Source organism: Candoia aspera, chromosome 6 (genome assembly GCF_035149785.1).
Source record: "Candoia aspera isolate rCanAsp1 chromosome 6, rCanAsp1.hap2, whole genome shotgun sequence".
Lineage (NCBI taxonomy): Eukaryota > Metazoa > Chordata > Lepidosauria > Squamata > Boidae > Candoia > Candoia aspera.
In genome coordinates this window covers 67,621,644-67,644,137 of record NC_086158.1, presented here as the reverse complement: position 1 = coordinate 67,644,137, position 22,494 = coordinate 67,621,644, and the positions used below count along the sequence as shown (strand labels likewise).

The 22,494-nt window shown below is 41.4% G+C and overlaps 1 protein-coding gene across 1 annotated transcript in view; it reads left to right on the top strand.

The window, feature by feature from the left end:
* EBF3 (EBF transcription factor 3) overlaps positions 1–3,220 on the top strand; it is a 184,259-nt gene extending 181,039 nt beyond the window's left edge. Inside the window, exon 16 of the mRNA XM_063307351.1 lies at positions 460–3,220. Coding sequence (XP_063163421.1) covers positions 460–491 — 32 coding nt within the window. The 3' untranslated portion in view covers positions 492–3,220. The remainder of the gene's footprint in view (positions 1–459) is intronic.
* Positions 3,221–22,494: the final 19,274 nt, after the last annotated feature.

Here is a 22,494-nt window from a genome sequence, read left to right as displayed (position 1 = left end):
AAAAACAGATGCCCCAGCCCCACCCACAAACTGGTTTGATAGCTACTGTCTTGCCAGATTAAAGGATCTATCAATGCAGTACCTAGCCCTTGAAGTTCTACACACTAATGAACTTCTTCATTTATCACTCCTGAATTCCAAATACATTTCCCTTATATGTTCTATTTATGGAATTCTTTGACACCTAACTCAGCCTAACCTTTTATTCATAAACCTTCCTATTTGCCTACAAAGCTGCATGAACAGTAATTTTTTTTTAGCTCTGGTCAGAGGCATCTGGATCATAATCCAAGTGTTTTAGGAAATGGATGTGATGAATGCTTCCTAAGGATTTTCAGACATTGGTGCTGCTAGAGAATTATGTGTGGCCAGCTTTAGTTTTTGTTGTTTTTGTTTTTTCTTTGCAAGTTCCAATACATATGCAAGTAAATTAATAGTACTTTTTCTCTTTTTTTTCAGCTATGTCTGGGCTTGTAGTTCCGCCAATGTAAATTCATTTTTTGTTTAGCTGCTGTAGCACCAAGTTCAGAAGATGAGCTTTCTAGGGGACAAGTTTAGTATATAAGATATGCTGATGGAACCAGTATCTTCAAAATACAATCAGCAAAACATTGAAATGCTACAAAAACAAAAACAAACTTTGTTTAAAAAAGTTTATTTAAAATACTAAGAATCAACATGCAAACAATCAACTTCTTCATGAACAATTCCATTTTATTGACTGAACTTCTCTCATATTTTCACATTTCTTGGTCCTGAAGAATAAGGAAAAAACGACACCTATTTTGTATAAAGTTTCTGATTACGTCTTGGCTATGTCTAGTACTTGCTATGTGTCGGGAAAAACTTTGTGGATGCACCATTTTGATTATCATGAAACACTGATGAAAAATGCCTCCAAAACATTTTTCTGTACTCATAACTAGATTCACAATGGTTGTGTATCTCTATAATGTGAAATATTTTTTTGTGGTGAAAAAAGGGGGCCAAGGAGGTATGAGCCATCAGAACTGGGGTTGGGGGGGAAAAAGGATGAATATATGATTTCAGATAATTTTGGGAGATGGGAGGATGGGAGGGTTGATCATTGCTTAACTTCATCTTAATGAAATGGAACTTTGTAACTTATTGTAGTTAGAAATTGTAACTTTGATATTGAATTCTCTTGCCTTCAGCAAGCACACTGACAGAGGAAAACGCTACTGTCTGTTGGTTTAAAAAATATACTTCCACTGCTAGAGCTTCCTGTTAAGCAAGTGTGATCTGCAACATTTTTTCAACTTTTGCTAGCACTGTATACTATTGCATTCTTAGGCTACTGTGAAGTCTATGTTTCTTGTACCAGAAAATTGTCCTTTTGACTTCTAGATCCTACTTCCCTAATGTGTTTTGTATGTGGTTATAAAATTGTAGACTTTTGTGATTTTGCCAAAGTTGTAGCTAAATATTTATACACTTGTCTTGAATTTTTTTCAGATCCACTTAAATATTTAGAAGATCAAATTTTACTCCTTTTAAAGATAAGGAATAAAATAGACCTACATTACAACTTCCTTTCACACAAACACTTGCAATCACCAAGGGAATTTATTTTGTAACATATTGATTATAAATATTGTATTTATCTTTGAAATTTTGTATATTTTCACCATTTTTCCTGTATGTATGTTTTTTGTCATTTGACTGGTATTGTGATGGCTGTGAAAAGCATTAAGCCAAGAACCGCTGCCTTCATATGTTTTTGTTTAAAAAAATGTGTTCATTCATTTCATTTGTATTTCAGAAAGTTGTTATTTGTTTTGACTTTCCATCCTTCTGTTATTTTGAGGAAAAACATGGTTTATTTTTATATTATTTTTAAGTTATCTGAACAAATAATTTTGAAATAAAGTTGTTTGTTGTATAGTTAAAACAAAATTGTGCCACATGGCTGTAATGAATACTAGTAGACTACATGCATGTGATGCGGCCACAGGAAACAGAAGGTTCTCCTATTTTGTGTTTGGATTTTTTATTTCTTTTCCTCCATATTTCTGATTTCTTTTAAAAAGTTTCCACCCATGACTTTGCCACATAGCTGAACTGTGTTTACTGGGGGAAAAAATCAGAAGCCTAAATTAAAAAAAATAAAATAAAATAAAATTCACTTCTGATGTTTTAATTACAGTGTTGGCCACATTAACTTCCTTGGATGCCTTAAAATTAGACGTCTTTGAACAACTTTTATGCCATTAACCACAGGCTTAGAACAAGTAAATATCTACTTCATCTGGATACTTTATGGTGTATAAAAGCACAAATGTGGGGTGCAATCTTTTAATGTGACTATAGTTAGCTGCCCTCTGTTCATTTTGATGAGGCTTGTCCCAACCCCCTGGAAAATGACTGGTTGTAACACCATAGCTGACCTTGGTCAACTGCATACTTGGTAAACAGCTACGTCACTTCTTTTTGTATCTGATTTCTGCTGCACTCTGCATATTCTGTAACTTAGCATTGTTTAACGAAGAGAAAGACTTTGTATGCAATTGGGATCACACCTGATTTTATAACTTTTTTTTTATTTTCAGAGTTTTGTTTTGTAGAGACACTTACAGTAATGACTGTAATTTATAAACTGGAATGATCTCTTTAATATATTGTGCCTGTTAGTGCCAATCCTTACATAACTGTTTTCCCCCTTTCTTTCTTGCACTAAATGCTTTCAAATGCAGCACTGCAAAATCACTTTTGCACTCTGCAGCAGAATTAAACTTCTAAGCAAAAAGGAGGGACCATTTTTAATACAAAAATGCACATTTTCAGGAAATGTTTATAAGAGGTTTTAAAATTGATATAAATATATCACAAATTACAAACATGCCACACATTTTTCCTGTGATAGTCAATAAGGCTTAGCTAAGTGGAAAAGCCGAAAAGTCACACAAACTGAATGGCCTTGGTTAAATTTTGTATAACTATGGTTTTGATCTTAAAAAGAAAGGTCATGCATACATGATCAGAATGTTTCTTCATAAATACAATCTGTTTTGTGTTTTAGATTAATTAGTCAGTACACTCATATTTCCTTGTCTCCAAATGGGAAACTTCACTAAATGATAGATTTTACTGTTAAAGACCCTACAATAAGATTGTTTTATCTGTACATTTTTCAGATATTTAACTGTATAAAAATGTTCATTTTACACAATATTTAATTAAAGTATTTCTTGTCTGTGAATTTCATTTCTGCTAATTTTTCAGGTTTAATGATTAAAATACCAGCAAATAGAAGTGAACAACAGTTGGGACTGTTAAATTCATTTTCATGTTTTTAAGAAGATATTCCCAAGGTGTAACTAAGGACTTGCTTACATATTGATATGTATCACTGAATGTATCACTTCTGTACTTTCTATGAACTGCTTCCAGTGAAAACCGTTGTGATTCAGTTAATATCAGATGACATGAAAGCTGCTGTACTTTCCTTGTGATAACTATTTTGCACAATGCATTACATGATTTAATGTTGCTTTCATTCATTAACAAGTATGAATGTATAGATTCCTTGCCCTATGAAGAAGGAAGGTCAGACAAGTCAAATGTGAATGATAATCTTGATAGAACAGCCTGTGCAGAGGCATCTTCATGGTACTTCATATTCTGATGATCCAAATGATTGCTTCTAGTCTGAACATCAGGGCAAGTGTGTGCTGGTAGGAGAAATATATCAAATACCTCTTGATAAAATTCTAAGTTGCTTCCAGTTATGTCAACACTATCCTGATCCAAAAATCTCCTTACAATTCTTATCTTTAAATCATAGGAAGCCATAAAAGGCAAAAAAACTTTTCTTTTTTTGCAGTATGGGTTACAGTTTACAAAAACAGGCCATCTTACGGAGGTTGGAAAAGCTATGTCTCCTTTTCACTGATTTTAAAATCTTTGATTATGGTTTATGCTGAACAAATGGTATATATACGTTTCCCCCTGACCAGGCATTCCAAAAACAGCTACCATTTCCTTATAGTTAGGAGGTTTGAAAAAGTGACAACATCTTCAGTAGTTCTACATATGAATAGTTACAGACAAATGTTAGTTAGTGATCTGTGATGCAGAAAAACAAAGTATATACAGGAGAGTTTGTCATAACAAAATGATCTTGTCCAATAAATCAATGAGATTACTTCCATTTCTTTTATTGGACATTTCATCAGCTTCTGTGAAATTCACAAGGGTGAATTTGAAATAAAGAGTAAAATTCCACTATTAAAACAAATGGGGGAAGGATATTCACTAATGTATTGCCTAAGGTATATAAATCCTTTTACAATAAGATCTGCAATATCCTGGCAATAATTATAATATTTATGGCTGCATTCTGAGACCCATGTGATTTACAATAAACTGAATTAAAATAGCAGCTAATATTAAAATAACTTCAATAAAGTTCTAAAACACACAGGCTTGTGCATGCATACATAGGTGATTCAGACAAGAAAAAAGAAAAACTGCTCCCAAGTCATGAATACTCAACAGAATCCCACTGGGGAAAACAAGAAGACATTTTGCAAATTCAAATTCCTTGCAAATTTGCAAAATCCTACTTGTAGGCATAAAGAGGTCACCTCTTTAGAATTTGGGGATAAATGGTAGTTCAGTTGCTTCCATGGTTCCAACATAAGTAACTTCTGTCAAAAGATGTTAGGTAAAAGGTGATGGGAAAGATGTCTGCCTGAGACCCTTGAGAACAGCTGTAAGTCAGACTAGACAAATGGTTCAAACCAGCTGGACCAACCATGCAGTTTGCTTAAGTACTTAAGGATCTGGTAGTACTGCTGGAGGATGAGGCTATCAATGCCTCTACTCACAGTGGTGGTTCTCCGGAATAAGAGGCAGGATGCCTCTGAATATCACTTTCTGTAACAACAGAAGGAGAAAGCTGCCTTGCTGTGGGAACTCGAATGCTGGACTATATATCTCTCTTCTTACCCAACAAGTGCTCTCAATATATCTCCAAATTTCCCATGATATTACAGCCAATAGACCAGAGACTGCAATTTTCGGCTGTTGACAGATAACTTTTTAAAAAATATGTGCACTGATTGGCATGAATCCAAAATCCTGAAAGGATTTGAGGTAGTCTGATGGAAAAGATAGCTCAAATTTCTTTTCTTCCCAAATCCAATTCATCCTCAAAACTCCACCTCCTCATGTGCGCGCGCTCTCTCTCTCTCTCTCTCTCTCTCTCTCTCTCTCTCTCTCTCTCTCTCTCTCTCTCTCTCTCTCTCTCTCTCTTTCTCTCTCTGAATGAGGTGGAGCTCATGAGATGTGAATATTTATTTATTTATTTCTCTGTCACATCTTAAAAATATTTCATTGTTCTTATAAAATGGCTTGGTGGAAAGGGAGGGAGTAGGAGGTGAAGTATTGCATACAGTGACTGGCAGATCTGCCCTCAAATCACTAACTTTTGCAGTCATAGAGCGACCTTTTGTCCAATCACAGTGTCTTGGGGGAGTGGATGGACAGAACATCACAAAGAATCCACTTAAAGATTTTGTTCCCTTCCTTATTACCCATCTCCTATTCACAGAAGTCCTATCTGTAGCTGATTGGCATAAGGCTTATTTTTTTTTCCAGGAAACCATTACTGAGTTTGTCTCTCATACTCCGCTCCATCCTCAACCCTCAACAGTCAGTTCCACCATACTCATTTCCGTGCTACCATACTCTCCCTTTTTGCAAGCCCCACTGAGTCTCAAATTTGCCACAATTCTACCTCACTATAGGATTCATATTTGCTGCACATTTAATTATATTCTGTTGCAAAATAAGTAGTAAGTAGTACTCTTTTAGAAACACTTTAAGGGCAAATAGTTTGAAAGACCCTGCAGTAATTTCAATGAAATTTGGCATGTTTTTTGTCTCAAACTCAAAAAGTTGGCTTATTGAGGAGAAAAGCAAAATAGTTATGGACGCTTTAAAAATCAGATTTTAAGAACATGTCATACAAAAGTCCCCACATTGATTTGTATGATATTTTGCTTGCTGTCCTCCAAATTTAATCTTCTAGCTTTTCTGCAGATATCAACCAATTTTGATTAACAAAGAAAAAAGATGTAACTATATTTACGTTCTCCCCATATTCGATAATGGGAGAATATGGCTTCATTTTGGGGGATACAACTCCTAGCTGAAAGTGGGCTGAGGTACTTTCAGAGTGAGGATATGGCTATTGAGCAGGTACGTTGGTTCTTGCACATTCCTACATTTTTCCCCCGTTTCTGAAATAATTTGGAGGGTACCCATCAAAAAGGTGGTTTTTTAACAGCATCATGAAAAACATATGTTTATTAAATGAGCATCTGTGGAGTGGGGGTGGGGGTGGCGAGTGATGTCATACATGTCATGACATCACTGCTGAAATGACAACAAAATTTGAGTCATTTGCACAATCACTTTATAACACACATGTTGTGGCCTATACCAGGCACTTAAGTTTATTAGTGCTTCTTACATTGTATGGAGATGGGGTCTTTTCAAGTCTTTAAATGTTAATTTAAATATCACATAACTTTTTGCTGTTCCTGTCTCTCAGCCCATCCCTCTTCACAGAGTGGTTGTTGTGGGGAAATAGGGGGCGGGAGCATTATGTATGCCACCTTGAGTTGTACAAAGCAAAGGTGGGATATAAATCTAACAATGAATTAGTAAATAAATCCATCTTCCATGAGAAACTGTGGTACAATGGTTAAGGTGTTGGACTATGACTGCAAAGACTCAGGTTCAAGTGATCTTAGGTTAGTCTCTCTCAACACAATGTACCTTACAGGGTTGCTGTGTGGTGGAGAAAAACAGGAGATAGGACTGCTGTGTATGTTATCTTGAGCTTCTGAATGAAAGGCAGGATGGAAATCTAACAGGCAAGCAAATAAAATGTCACACATCTACACAGCAGAGCAAAAAGTACAGCTGGTAACTTGATCACATCTTATCGGTAGTTCTGGAAGCACACGATCACACTAAAAGGGAGATAATACATAAACCTCAAGATTTTTGGATGAGTTCCTCTTCATTTTCTTCAGAAAGGGCCTGGTATCCTATGAGACCTTGCAACAGGAGTCTCCTGGCAGGGCTTTGCTGCACCACTAGATTCACATATTCACTTACTCACAACCCCCTCCCCCCTCCCCAGCAAGACAGGCAGAAGGGAGCATGGCTTGGCCATGGCAGGTGAATGCTATTTGGGATGTGCATTCAAGCACTGGAAGAAATCCTCATTAAGCAGGGCTTGATTTTTCAGATGTTATTTTCCTTGATCTCTCTTTCTCTTTTGTCAAAATAGGTTAATTATCTGGGTTTAGATATACCCCAACATTACTGTCTAGGAAGAGTTAATTTATTCTTCTATATGACTGGGTCTATAGTGGGTTAAACTGAACTCCCAAATGGTTAATTAATCCCTTTTTGGAGTCTCCACAACACTCTTAAAGCTCTCCCTCCTGTCACTTATTTAAGCCTGTTGTGGTTAGAGTGCCAATGGTAGAGTTACAAGAGGTGGGTTGTAGTAATTCAGTTGTCCACCTGCTGGTAGCAGAGAGATACCTAAATGTTGCCGTCTAGTGGTCAGGATGTTTTAAAGCCCATATTTGATACCCCTAGACAATGAACCACTCTTCATGGATAGTATACCATACTAAAAATTAAATTTACTTTTGTCATTTTCTGAATATTCCTAAACTTAATCATTATCTGCATTAATAGTAAATATATATCAATTCAAGTTGGTTGGTTGGTTTAATGGCCTCCTTAATGATTTCTTATGGAATATTCTGGGCCAGTGTAGAATTTTGAATTGAATTTTTCTGAGCTGTTTTCCAGACGCACAATTGTACGATTGGTCACATTTCCCACCACTGCTGCACATCCATAATTGTGCATGAGCTCTAGTTGTTTACTGTATTTCTAATTAACACTCACAATAATATAGCATTGTTCACCACTTTGTGCATCAGCTTATTTTAGGATATATTTTGCTTATTTTCCCAAATGCATTATTTTGTGTTTGTTTATATTTCATGCATGGGCATCCATGGGGTGAGGCAAGCAGGCAAGCAACATCACATGTACCATAACATCATCATGTAAATTATGTACCATACATCATTTCCATCATAATGTCACTGCCACAAATTACACAGTTCATGTTACAATGCATGGGGTTTACTGAATATTTATGCTTTCAAGATGATTCTGGTCATGGTCAGAATGAGCTGCATATCCAAGCACCTGGGAGCCCACTTCTCTCTCCAAGTCACTCTCGTGACCTTGTTAAAGAGATCATCTCCGCAAAGTCTGTGTAAATATTTCAATAGGGAGCCTTCACATATATAGGTTCCAGGTGTAGGAGCAGTTCCTGCTGCAGATAATTGTGTTTTATGCAACTTGGAAACAGGAGTGGCTATTCATCATAATTCATGTGTTCCGTTTTATATGCAAAGGCATTGGCTAAGTCCGAGTCATGTATCCAAGTGTAATCTTGATTAAGTCTTGACAAGTCTTCATTTACTGAGCTACATGGGAAATAAGTGAGATTAGAGCCCTGTACTGTATTAACTGTACTTCCCTGTTTCCTCCTTCCACAACATGGTGCTGCATGGGAGGTCACTTCTGGATTCCCCTTGAAATGCAAACCTCCAGGATAACTACCTATATATAAGTCCCATAATCTCCAGTTATCTCTTTGGCCTGAAAAAATAAATCAGACAATGGTATTTTCCTGTGTGCATCAGTATTTCAAGCTGCAAGGGCATTTGTAGAGGGCTTAACTAGGGGACAATGTATTGGATCTAGGTTTACTTGATCTTAGAGTAAGACTATAAAAACCAGTGGGACCTGAGGTAGCCATGACTAATTGTTGATTTCAGTGGATCTGCTTCAATGCAACCTGATTCAATCCAACTTCATCAAAGGCATTCTATTTATTTAAGGACAAAATCAGTGCAAGGATAATTCACTGTATGGTGTGTAAGCTATTGAGATGATGCTGTTTGGCTCTACTTCCGGAATTCAGCAACTTGACATGATGGATAATTGCATTATAATTTATAATCATTGCAGAGAAAATACCGAAGATAAATTAATTCAGAGATACACACACACATACAGTAAATGACAAGATCTTAAATGACAGAACATCTACTATATGCTGTCTACTAGTCACACAAAGACGAGTGAATTGTCCCTAAGTGTTACATAATGATAACCCTGATAGGAGGTTTTTTTAAAGTGTTAAGTCAATTTAAGATTTTTTCACTTTATATTTCTAATCAAAACTAAGAAATGGAGATACTAAAAATATATGCCAATTACTGTCAAGCAGCCTTTTAAAGTCTTCCAAGCTTTTAAAGATTATTCAGAGTACTTGAAATGGACTTCAATCTAATGCCTCATTTCATTGCATTAAACAGCCTAGTTAATAAAGAATCAATATATTCAAAGGGCAAGGTTATCTTTTGTCTATAAGGGGTGGTGTCATTCCGAACCTTTTATAGTTCACATGCTGAGAAAGACCTCATGAAATCCATACTCATCAAATGGGTCAAGTAGAGCAATAAAGAGGCCCCTGGAAGAATGGCTGGCCGCCTTTAAAACAACTATAAGTCTTATCTAACTCACATAGTGCTCCCAAATAATCAGTCACAAAATGTCAATTTCTCATCAAGACAAGAGGCCCCAATGATCATTTTTTTTTCCTAGAGAATACATACAATTAAGTGAATGCAGAAAGAAAGCACCACGGTGATTTGTAGCTTATTATGTCACCAGCAAGCTGTGATCTAGCTCTGAGCAGATAATAAGGGCTGTTGATAACTAAAGTGTCAATATGCCAAAGAATGATTTTTGAATGCGAGCCCCTCTGCTTTTGCTCCCTCCCTCTGGCTGATCATGGGCTTGATAACGGTGCAACTGCCAACTGACACCACTTGTTGTACCTCACAATTAATGCAATGAATAAATAGCACAATAGGGTTGGGGTTCTTTGAGACAATTCCCTGTTTTACCCTTCAAGGATTTCTTTTATGTTTGAATAAGGTTGCTTTTAATGAAATTTAGACTCATCAGAGGAAATCAAAAACCTCAAATCAGATTACAAATTGATTTTTTTTGGTCACAGTGTCACTAGGCAATGTTTGCACTGCCACTGGTTTCTCAGAGGAGGGAAGAATGCCACAAAGTCAGAATACAAAAGTCTGCAAAATAGGCAAAGAATAACTTGTAAGTGTGTGAAAAACACAGAGAGAGACTTTTAAACACTAAAAAGGAATTAACAAGTGTACTAGAATTCTAAAAAAACCATGGGCATAAACAATGCAGCTGTTTTTATCCTACCCTTGACTTTAACTTCACATTCCCTTGTTCTTAAAATATGCACAGCCAGCCTGTAACTGCCTTCCTAATTTAGTCTCATCAGAACTATGTGCAATATAATTTCTAATTCATGTACTTCCTCCAAATTCTTCATTACTAAGTTGTTATTTAGCTTCTGACATCAGACAGACACCTGAAGCAGCTAGTAAATCAGCTACAGGTTTCACTAAACATATATTTTTATCTTTAGGTAGCTACTCTACAAATTTAGGGAAAGATTTCAGCTGTAATGACACATATTTTCTCACTGATTTTGCCTGCCAGAATTCTCCAGTAGAGAATTATGTGGCACACCATAGATGGGAAACTGTTGGCAGTTCAGCCTATTACTACAGTGTGAAGCCAAACATGTGAAATGAAACACCATGCTCAGATTCTGTTTGTAGACTCATAGCCAAGCTTTGGCTACTCCTGTTCTTGTGTAGGTGTGAAGTGATTTCTGGCCAGACATATAGAAAGGTGAATATCTGCAAGCGTTCTTTTAACAGCTCTATTGTTGCTTTGATTTATATCTTGCCTTTGAATCTAGTCCATGATCAGAATGTCTGTAAACACACACATCACTTGAGTATCCTATCCATCTCTATTATCATCTCTCTCTCTCTCTCTCATCTATCTATCTATCTATCTATCTATCTATCTATCTATCTATCTATCTATCTATCTATCTATCTATATCTATCTATCATCATCATCATCATCATCATCATCTATCATCTCTATCTATCATCTATCTTTATATATCTGTTGATCTAATCCATCCACTATCTCTCATTTTGCTGTTTTTTTAAAAAGCTGTGAGGTTCCTGAAAAGCAAGCATGAAAATAATTTTGCTTCTCAAAGTACAAAAGTCATAGATGTCCTCTATTAGCTAACAGCTGGTATACACTCTCAGTCCTGTCTATCCCACAGAAAGCCCTGAATGTTCCTGAGGATGTATTTACACCTCTCACATGATCTGGTATCTTATGGCCATGTTTGCATTTGTAACATTATATTTTTTATTTACTGCTGCGATTAGCTAGTTATGTTGATGTGGAGAACCAGGCTCCAATGAGATTCCAAATCACCTGAATTTTGATCATGTGACCACAGGGACGCTGCAATGGTCATAAGTGCAAGGATCTAAGTCACTTTTTTCCAGTACCGTCGTAACTTCAAATGGTCACTAAACGAATGGTTGTGTCAAGGATTATCTATATAGAGTAACAAAACTAGCAATGTGAATTAACCCTAAATGTTAATTTTAAAAACATGCTCCCTTGAAAATGAGTTAACATACATTTAGAAGAACACTCTGCACAATGGAATATGCAAGCATCTTGTGGGTGTACCTAAGTTAATTTGAAGTGTGAAAAATAGAGGTAGAAGATGCAGGCATGGCCTCTTGCTTTCCTCTTTCCATATGGCATGTGCCTAGGCTTTGAGATGTGATATTTTGAAAGTAACAGGTAAAAATTGATTCAAATAACAGAGTTTTTCCCAAAGAACTCCATGTGGATTAAAAAAATATTTTTGTTGGGGAAAGGGTAGAGCCTGGTTTTATTATCTTACAGTCATGTATTAATATAATTATGCAATAGTTTTTCACTAAGATAACACAAATATTGGAGCAGAGGCACAAGTCCACAGAAAAAGGATAAGAATTGATTGACTCTTCAAAAATGAATATACCTTTACAATCAAATATACTGCTTATGTAGGTAGCTTGTTTTTATAAGCACTGGGTTATAAACTGAGGAGTTCAAATTGCCTCCCTCCCCCACTCCTGCCCCATAAACTCAATTGCACAGAAAAAGTCTTCAGTAAATAATTTAGACATCAAGCTATTTTTCTGGAGAAAGCGGACAACAGAAACTGTTAGCCAGACATTTTCTAGGTAATTTGTACTTGAAGAAGCCAGAGTGAGAATTACTGCTAGCTACAAATGAGACTATTCTTGAGCATCTGCTTGTTGTCATAATTGTGAATGAGATTCCAAATGCTAAGCCGATGTCTCTTAATGGTAAGCTTGGTCTTCAGGTGTGATACAGTGTTTGAAACTCATGTTCCCAGTTCACAGCTAGCAATATATATTATTGTGCCATGACATTTAGAAAATCAAAAACCTTGTCTCATTCAGCTGAGTTGCTAGCTTTTATGAACATATGGAAATGAACTGATATTTCAAATAAAAAATAATAATTTCAGGGTGTTGAAAAGTTTCAAGCAGTACAATTCAGATTTTTATGAAAACTCCATGAAGTGAAATACAGGCAATTGAATATTGCGAGGGAGGGAGGGAGGGAGGGAGGGAGGGAGGAAGGAAGGAAGGAAGGAAGGAAGGAAGGAAGGAAGGAAGGAAGGAGAGAAAGACAGCCACAACCAATGCAAATATTTAATGAGGAGCTATCAATCTATACTGAAACAAAGCTGTTTCTAAAATATCAATGACATACAGACAAATAATCATATTCTCGAAGGATTAATAATAAAGTGATCAAAAAGAGTTGCAGCTTAATTAATAAGAGCAAAACATTAAACATTATAAACTACTGGGCAATAAATCAAATCTAGAATTAACTAATATGAGAAATTTTAAAGACCAGGATGAATTAAGGCTTACTAAATCTCACAAAGATAGTAATTATCCTTGTGAGATAGAGCCAATTTGTTGTTGAGTAAAATCAGTAATATACAGCAAGATATATTCTGGATGGAATTGTTTGTTATAATCAGTTGTACCGCAATGCCATTTATGAATGGCAACAATCAGAAAAAAGAGAGAAGTAACATTCCCATGATACACATTTTTTAAGCAACTTTTTATTTTTTTCAATGATAATCCCAACAAATCTTGGGCAGTGTGGCTTATTAATGGCCATTTGTTATTGAATTTGAATTTCATAATTGGTTTAAAAAACAACTGAATTTTGTAGAGAAGGGCCTGGTGAAAGTTACAATTGTGGATAGTTGCATATTGCTTGGAACTTAAGAAAAATAGAGGACTTGCTGTAGGATCAAGTCTTCCCATTGTTGCACTGAACCCAAAACATCCATGTTGCTGGAAAGCCAGAAGACATAACCCAAGGTTGACTCAGAACAGTGAGTTCAGGGCATAAAATGCCAGAAAGAATAACAAAACTTGGTGGATCAGAAGATGCCAAATCAGTCCCTTTCAGTAAGAATTCATTGATTTCTGTCTCATTCTCAAGATGTCATTTCTTACTTTAAGCTCATTCTTAAAGATAACAGATAACATAGGCTGGAAGCTGATGAATTTTCCCAAGACCATCCCATTGATCTCCATGACTATTGCAGGACTTCGGGAAATATGTTTTTTCCTACAACATGGCAGACATAATATCCATAACTATAAGTGAAAGAAGCAGTACTTTAAAATGCAAATATAACTTCACTTTTGAAGGCTCACAAAATCTCTCATATACTGTTCCTGCACTAAGAGAAGTCCTTTGACAAAGCCCTATCTTGCTATGGTATTACATGCATTAGTTAAATCTTGTTGAAAGCCATCTCAACCTCACAACTTGCTGATGCACAGCTGAAGGTCTTCCAATAGTGTAGTGATGTTGCCAGAAGAGGTAAGGCCAAACACTTTCAGTGGGTTTTTACTTAATTTTTTGAGGTTTCAGGTACCTTGAGTAAGGGTAGGAATGGAAGCATTTTGTTCATGAAAGCCTTGCATTTCCCTTCCCACACCAGAATTGCCTGAAAATCCACAAATCAAGCAAAAGTTGTACCATCAAAGTTCAGCCAGATTGCAACAGAATCTTGTCCTGTAATTGCAGATATATTGGCCGTCTGCTGGAGGTGGCGGATATATGTAGCCCATGGGCCTCAGGTTGCTTACTCTTGCTATAAAAGGCTTAGTCCAGGATGCCCTTTGAGGCTAGCTCCACCCTATCAGCTTTCCTGAACTCTAAGGTCTGACAAACAGGCCTGTCTTTATGTCAGTGTGGTGGAAGCCTTGATGATGGGAATAAAAACAAACTGATCTTAATGACTGGAAGTAAACTATATAGTTTCCCAACTGGGAGGACAGACTGTCCTCTTTGAGAAGACTTTCAGTTTAGGAAGATTTAGAATATGTCAAGTTTGCTTGACATTTTGTTTTAGCTACTGTATCTGCCTATTTTCATTGTATAAACCTCTCTAATTATTTTATGTATAGTGTTGCCCTTAGCTTTAATTATTCTTAGTTACCCTGAGTGGTGTGTAAGTATTGGAAGAAAAGGAATTTCATCTTACATAAATAAAATAAATCAGTTTCCATGTATTAGTGCAACCCAAATAGTTGTGATAGAATTGGGAATACTTAGGGAAACAAAAGTTTAATACGAACTGGTAGGAGTTTGTAAATGCCTCTGCCAACATTTTTTCTTATAGGCAATATTTCAGTTCAGTGAATCCCTTTTCTTTCAATATCTTGCATGTTGTGGCACTTGGTATTTATCTGCTTCAACTTCTTTTTCTGCAGCTTTTCTCCATTTGAATCCTTGAGTGGATGACATTATGTTCTTCCATCTATGGGCAGAGTTCCTCCACTTGCTCTGTCTTGGCAACGTAGGACAGCTTCACTGAGAAACCCCTTTGTTGAACCTCTTGGAGTGTCTAGGCTGTGGGGCCATGTGGTTGACTTCTAGACACATGATGATGTCCTCCTTCAAAGTTGATTGCCTCTGCTAACTGTTTGCTTAGCCATGGAAAACAAACTCTCACACTTTAACGTTACTCACTTTTTCTCTTTCATCACAAAAACAAAAATCAACCCAGTGATTTGTATGGCAGGATCTGGGATCCTGCATCATTCCTTCCTCACATCTGCAGTTCAGCTTGGTTCTCTTTTCTTTTGGCACATATGTATACATGGTGGAACCAAACACTTTTGTGTGTCCTAGGTTAGGCTCCCTTTTCTGTCATAGCTCATATGTTGTTGCAACTGTTGGGAGCTTATTCTGCAAGTAGTTGGCTGTGTCAATTGCTTCTCCCCATTTCATCTACCAGCCCTGCATCCTGTAGCATGGACCTCATCCTTTCAGTCACGAAATGATTTTCTTTCTGCCACACCATTCTGTTGTGGGATATGGGCCACTGTGGTTTCATGCACAGTCCCCTGTTCTTTCAGGTATCTTTGAATGTTGCATGCTCTATATCTACCCCCTTTGCCTCTTTGCTATTTATTTATTGCTTACTGAAGCCATATATTCTTTACACTTCTTCAGTACTTGATTTTTTTCATTGATCAGATAGCAAAAGCTGCATCCTGCGTAATCATTTACAAACGTGAGGATATATTTGTTTCTGCATGAAGTGCTGATGTGTATTGCTTACTGATATCATGATACAGAGCTTTATTGGCTTTTTGCCTCTTTTTCTTGTCTCTCATCTTCATTCTCTTGGTGCCTTTGGCATTTATACAACATGCACACTTGGATGGATTCACACATGGGTGCAACTTTAGTCCTATGGCTAAGCCCTAATCACTTTCACAAGTATTTTTTGCCAAGCCAAGTCTCTCCTATTCTATACTTATGCCCTACATTTTTTCTACCCAGATGGAGAACTTTATTTTTCTCCCTGTTAAATTCCATCCTATTCATTTCAGTCCATTCCTTAGCTGTATCTAGATCTTTCTGAATCTTCTTTCATCCATACTTTTAGCCATTCGTCCCAGTTTTGTATGATCTGCAAGCTTGGCAAGTATCCTCTCAACACCCTCATCCAAGTCATTGATAAAAATGATGAACAGGACAGGACCCAAGTCATAATCCTGGAGCACTCCATGCAATACTTCTTTCCAAGCTGAAGGGGAGCCATTAACAAGTACTTTTTGGGTGTCATCTTTCAGCCAATTGTGAGCCGACCTAATAGTGGTATCGTCTAGCCCATATCTTGCCCTTTTGTTAAGGAGGATATCATAAGGCATTCTGTCAAATTTTCCTGACATCCAGGGACATTTCTATGGCATTCCTATGACCTATCAAAGAAGTAAAGATTAGCCTGGCACAATTTATTTGTGACAAACCCAACTTGATTTCTGTTAATGCCCATCCAACTGGTCACAAACATACTGCTTGAAAATTCATTTGAGCACCTTGCCCAGTATACTGTAGATGTCAAACGAAATCTATTAAATACTGTGGTTTTAAGATATAGTACTTGTCTTAAAGATTACTCAATATGGAGTGTATGGAGTGCTCTGAAGTAGCTTGGGAAGGAAGCAACTCAGAGTATGAGCATGTGTGAGAGAAGGAGAGGAGATGGTGCTAGCTCTCACCAGAACCTTCCCTGCAGGATATAAGGGAGTTATCACATTGAATGTGATACCAAAGTGCAGTTTGAAGTCCTTCTTATATTGTGCAATACTCTCTAGCCATAGATATGCATACAATAGTCCTTTCTTATTATTAATAATAATAGTAAATCTGTTATATGTTGTGCATGACAGAGTTTTGTTTTCATTGGATTTTCCAGGAGGAAAGGGGGAAAATGACACACGCACACACACAGCTTCTTAAATCCACAACAGCCCCCTGATTTAACACAGTGGCTACATTGCTGTAACATTCCAACTGTTCATGAGGAAAAAAAATCATCAGATAATTCAGACTGGAATGAAGAGAACCAGGAAAAAAGGCAGGTCTGAAGAAGTCTCATGGAGGTTGAGTCAGACTTTGTGCTACATTGTCTGGAAACACAGGAGTTTCTAAAAGCAAACAAGGGAAGAATAAAGTAAGAGAACAGCAAAACAACTTGGGTGAACCATAGTTGGTGAATGGAAGGGAGGAGATGGGGAAAATCCCCGTTCAATATATGGACTAGGAAGAATTAAATAAAGCATGGTTGATGTCATGAGTACTGATGGCGAGCAGGAGGGGGCCTCTATCCAGGGGGGAAAATGCATGCGTAGTACTGAGGAATTAAGCAGCCATTCAAAGAGACACAGATCAGACCCGCCTTAACTTTTGGGGTTTATCTGTCTGGGTTTTCCCACGCTTCTTCAGTTTGTTAGGATTCTGTTTTATGTAGCAGTAATAAACACTAGAGACCTACTCCTCGTCTCAGCGTGATTCCTGACTGTTAGGACATCAATCCTAACAAACTCCTACTCCCATTGAAAGAGGGAGGAACAAAGAAAAATAAAGGAGACATTTGGAAAATGTCTTCGGAAAACCAGGAAATTCGGCAAGCCATCCAACAATTGGCAGCAGCCCTGCAACAACACCACGAACAAGTAGATCTCCAGATCAACACATTACAAGCAGCCATGCTACAGCAGTTACAACAACCAGCTCCGATTAACCCACAACCGGTGCCAGCAGCAGCAGCAGCAGCTCCACCAGTAGTCTTGAGATCCCAGGGCAGTCTACCAGAGAAGTTTGGAGGAGAAGCAGGACAGTTGAGAACCTTTCTCACACAGTGCACAATGTTTTTCGACAGCAGACTGGCAGAGTTTCCCACAGACAGAACCAGAGTCACCTTCATTCTAAGTCTGCTAAAGGGACCAGCAGCCAAATGGGCTATTCCCATGGTGGAGAACAATGACCCAATTCTCAACGACTACCAGAATTTTCTGGCAGGGTTCCGAACACACTTGGACGACCCGATCAGAGAGGTCACTGCCAGCCGGGAAATTCGGAAGCTCAAGCAAGGCAACAAGAGAGTGGGAATCTACATTGCTGATTTCAAGTTGTTAGCAGGAGATCTGGACTGGAATGAGAGTGCCTTGAAAGACCAATTCAAACAGGGGCTGGATGAAGAAATTAAGAATGAATTAGTGTGCCAGGGAACACCAGCTACCCTAGAAGGTTTATATCAGTTGTCTGTGGTCATAGATGCCAGGCTAGAAGAGCTCAGACAGATGCAGCCAGGGAGAGGCAGGGGCCTCAGGACGCTTCCAGGATTTCCAGCTCTCTCCACAGCATCTCCTTACTCAGGACCAGAGGAGCCAATGCAGATCGGGGCGAGCAGGAGGCTTATTTCCGAGGCTGAGAGACAGAGAAGGAGAAAGAGAGCCCTCTGTTTCTACTACAGAGTCCAGGGGCACATGGTGAGAGCTTGCCCAGTGAGAAGCCAAGCAAATTCCGTAAGACCCCCAGGGCAAGCAGCAGAAACAAGAACCACCTCCGCCTCTACTTCCAACCAGGGAAACTCCGTCGGTCTCCCTCCACAGAGCTCAGCAGGGAGACCATCAATCAATTAAGAAGGGCTCATTCTGAGGATTCCAGACAGTCCTTTTACTACTTACCAGTAATAATGCACGTAAACGCAGAGCACCAGGTCAAGCTAGAGGCCCTCATGGATTCCGGAGCTTCCACCAATTTTATTGATGTACAGACTTCAACATCCTGACCATAGAATTGCCACGTCCCATAGAAGTGGAGACCATTGACGGCCAGCCCCTCAAGGCAGGGCCAATTAGAAGGTTCACAGAACCTTTGCAACTAACAATGGGAGACCACACTGAGTGGATCCAACTTTACGTTACGGCATCACTTAATGTGCCTATAGTCCTGGGCACACCTTGGCTGAAGATCCACAACCCATTGTTGAACTGGACTACGGGAGCAATCTCCTTCCCAGCTAAGGAATGCCAGCACAAGATTCAAGCCGCTCTCCTCTCTCCAGCAACCAACGCAGTCACGGAAGCAGGGGGTGTCCAGTTGCCAGCCAAGTATGCAGATTTTGCAGATGTTTTCAGGGAACAAGAGGCCACAGCACTACCCCGCCCCCCATAGTGTCATGAGTGCCGTTGAGCTAAAGTAATCAGCGCAATGGCACTCATGACAATGACAAGGAAATAGGTGAAGGGGTACAAGTTAAGTAGCCATCAACCCACAACGACTAACGGCTAACAAACAATAGATAAACGGATCACGGAGCCACCCAAGCCATCAGCAGCAATACCACGGGGATCGCCCAGCTGAAAGCAATCAGCAGAAGAATGAAAACCTGAGGATGGGCGATCCTGGAAACCCTCAACCAATGGCAGGGCAACGCATGGGACAAAGGGGGGTGACGTGACCGAGAGCGAGGGGGCGCTGACCGGCGCGGGGTATTTAAACCCCGCACCGGCGCGCTCCTGTCACTCTCAGCTTTTTTCTAACAACGTTGTACCTATCCTGAAATAAACCAGAGCCTGCTTTGCAACCCAGTGTCTGAACGTTATTCAGAGGTAGGCAGCGCATGACATAAAGCTGAGAGTCATAAACTCAGCCTCGCCGAGCCCCACCGGACGACAACGAGCCGCGGGAGGAGTAGACGGCGAGAAGACCAGCAAGATGAGGCCGGAACGGCGCGGGCAAGGAGGGCGAGCCGCGCGGCAAGAGACAGAGGAGGACCGACCGAGGCCAGAGGCACCGCGGACTCCCGGAGCCATGGACGCCCACCCCACCCGACCCGAGCCTCAGCTCCAACCCCAAGGGGAGATGGCGACGGAGGCAACCCGACCGCGGGAGGGAGCAGCACGACTTCCGAAACCAGCGGAGGACCCCGCGCCCCACATCGCACCCCAGCAACGGGCGTGGAGCGACAGCCCCACGGTGCTCGACACGGAGGAGGACGACGGAGACACCCATCAGACGGAGGAGGAAGCGGACCCGCGGCGGAGGGACGATGAACCCCCCCCCCCGAGGACGCGCCAACGGAACCGGCCCCAGCGGCGGTGCGGGCTGTGGACGAGGAGGCACGAGCTGAACTCGCGGCCATGCGGGCTCAGCTGACGGAACTCCGGACCATGCTCCAGGCGCTTATGCCCCCCGCGCCACCCAATGACGTCCCCGCACAAGCCTACACCCCGAGCGAAGCACCGAACCCACACGAGCCAGCGGAGAGCCAGCAGACGGCACAGGCGGCCGACACCACATCCCGGGAAGCGAGAGGCGGGGCCGCGCAAAACGCCCGGGCCCCAAAGGACTTCCCCATCTTCTTCGATGGGACCCCCTCAAAACTCTCGTTTTTCGTCACCAACGCTAGGGAGTTCATGGGGAGGCACGGACACTCCTATGACTCCGAGGCCGACAAGATCGGCGCCGTGGCGATCAAACTCCAAGACAGGGCGGCGGACTGGTACGTCCAACTGTACGAGTCCAGCTCCCCCGCCCTCGCCACCTTCCCTGCTTTCATCAACGAGATGAAAAACTATTTCGAAGACCCCCTAGCTAAAGTACGGGCGAAAAGCGCACTCCAGAGACTTAAACAGGGCGCACGCACGGTCCCTGACTACGCCCTGGAGTTCAAAGCCCTCGCGGGAAAGGTCTGCGACTGGTCTGAGACCACCCTGCTGGAAATCTTCAAAAAGGGGCTCAACCGCGACGTTCTCCAATGGGCCCTCTACCGCGACGACCCAGAAACGTTACACGGGTGGATCCACCTCGCGGGGAAAGCCGAACACGCGCACCGCACCTTCCTTATGACAACCACGGAAGACACAAACTACGTCGGGAAAAAGGTACCCGCACCACACGGGGGGATGGCCGGCCCCATATACCCAAAAAAGAAGTTCAACCGGGAGCCCTGCGGGAGGTGTGGCAAATTAGGGCACAAGACGGCGGACTGCTTCGCCAACCGACCGCCGACCAGCGCGCCCAAGCCCGCCCCGAAAATTAGCCCCAAACCACCCAACCCGGGGCCGCCCCCTCACCGCCGAATGACCGTGGCCACAGCGACACCGGAAGAGGGCTGGGACGCTTACTGGGGAGAAGAGGACAATACCGACCCCGACCAGCCGGCGGGAAATGCTCCCCGCTTGCCCTGAAACGCGTGGCGAGGCAGGCGGCGGGACAGCAACGCGAACCACCTCAACGAAACGACAAAAGCTCCGTAATATTGGCAGCAATTCAACTCTCTGCCGGCAACGGAGCCACCACGGCCGCGGCACTAGTGGACTCGGGGTGCTCAAAAAACCTTATCCACCCCGACCTAGTCGCCAAACTCGAACTCCGCTGCTTCCCCCTCCCCACGCCGCTGGCATTCCACCAGCTGGACGGCTCCACAGCGGGGGGGAAACCAGCCACGCTACAAACCGAGCCGGTCACCCTGCAAATGGGCACTCACACCGAGCGCACATCGTTCGTAGTCACGCCCATCGGACGGCCCATTGCAGTCCTGGGGATGCCATGGCTCGCGAAAAACAACCCGCGGATCAACTGGGCGACCCGCACCTTCACATTCGGCGACGGCGAGTATCGAGCACCAGTACCAGCTGGCAAAAGCAACCCCACGGTAGGACGAGCGGAGGCGACCACACAAGACAACGCCGCTACCACTGCAGACCTACCGGAACAATACGCCGACTTCTCCGAGGTCTTCGGAGAAGCAGAGGCAGACCAACTACCCCCCCACCGCAAGACGGATTGCCGAATCGACCTACTGCCCGACGTCCCCCTACCTAGACCAAAGATCTATTCGATGACCCCGAAGGAGATGGCAACCCTCCGGGAGTTCATCGATAAAAACCTAGACAGGGGATTTATAGAGCCAGCATGCTCTCCGGTCGGAGCCCCCGTCCTATTCCGGGAGAAGAAAGACGGGACCCTACGGCTCTGTACCGACTACCGGGGCCTAAACGCGGCTTCCCTGTCCAACAAATACCCCTTACCCCTGGTGAAGGACATGCTCGCCCACCTGTCCACGGGCAAAGTCTTTTCCAAATTGGACCTGCGCGAGGCGTACTATCGCATCCGAATCAGGGAGGGGGACGAATGGAAGACGGCGTTCAACTGCCCCCTAGGCGCTTTCCAGTACAAGGTACTGCCCTTCGGACTCGCGGGGGCCCCTGGGGTGTTCATGCAGCTCATCAATGAGGTACTGCATGAACATCTGTTTAAAGGGGTCCTGGTCTACATCGACGACGTCCTTATTTACACAAAAACATACGAGGAACACGTAACCTTAGTCAGGCAAGTCCTCGACAAGCTCAGAAGGGCGCAGCTCTATGCAAAGCCCGCAAAGTGCGAGTTTCACAAAGACCGCCTAGACTATTTGGGGTATCGAATCTCCGGGGACGGCATCGAAATGGACCCCGCAAAAGTCGAAGCGGTACTAAACTGGGAGCGGCCCCGCAACAGACGGCAACTACA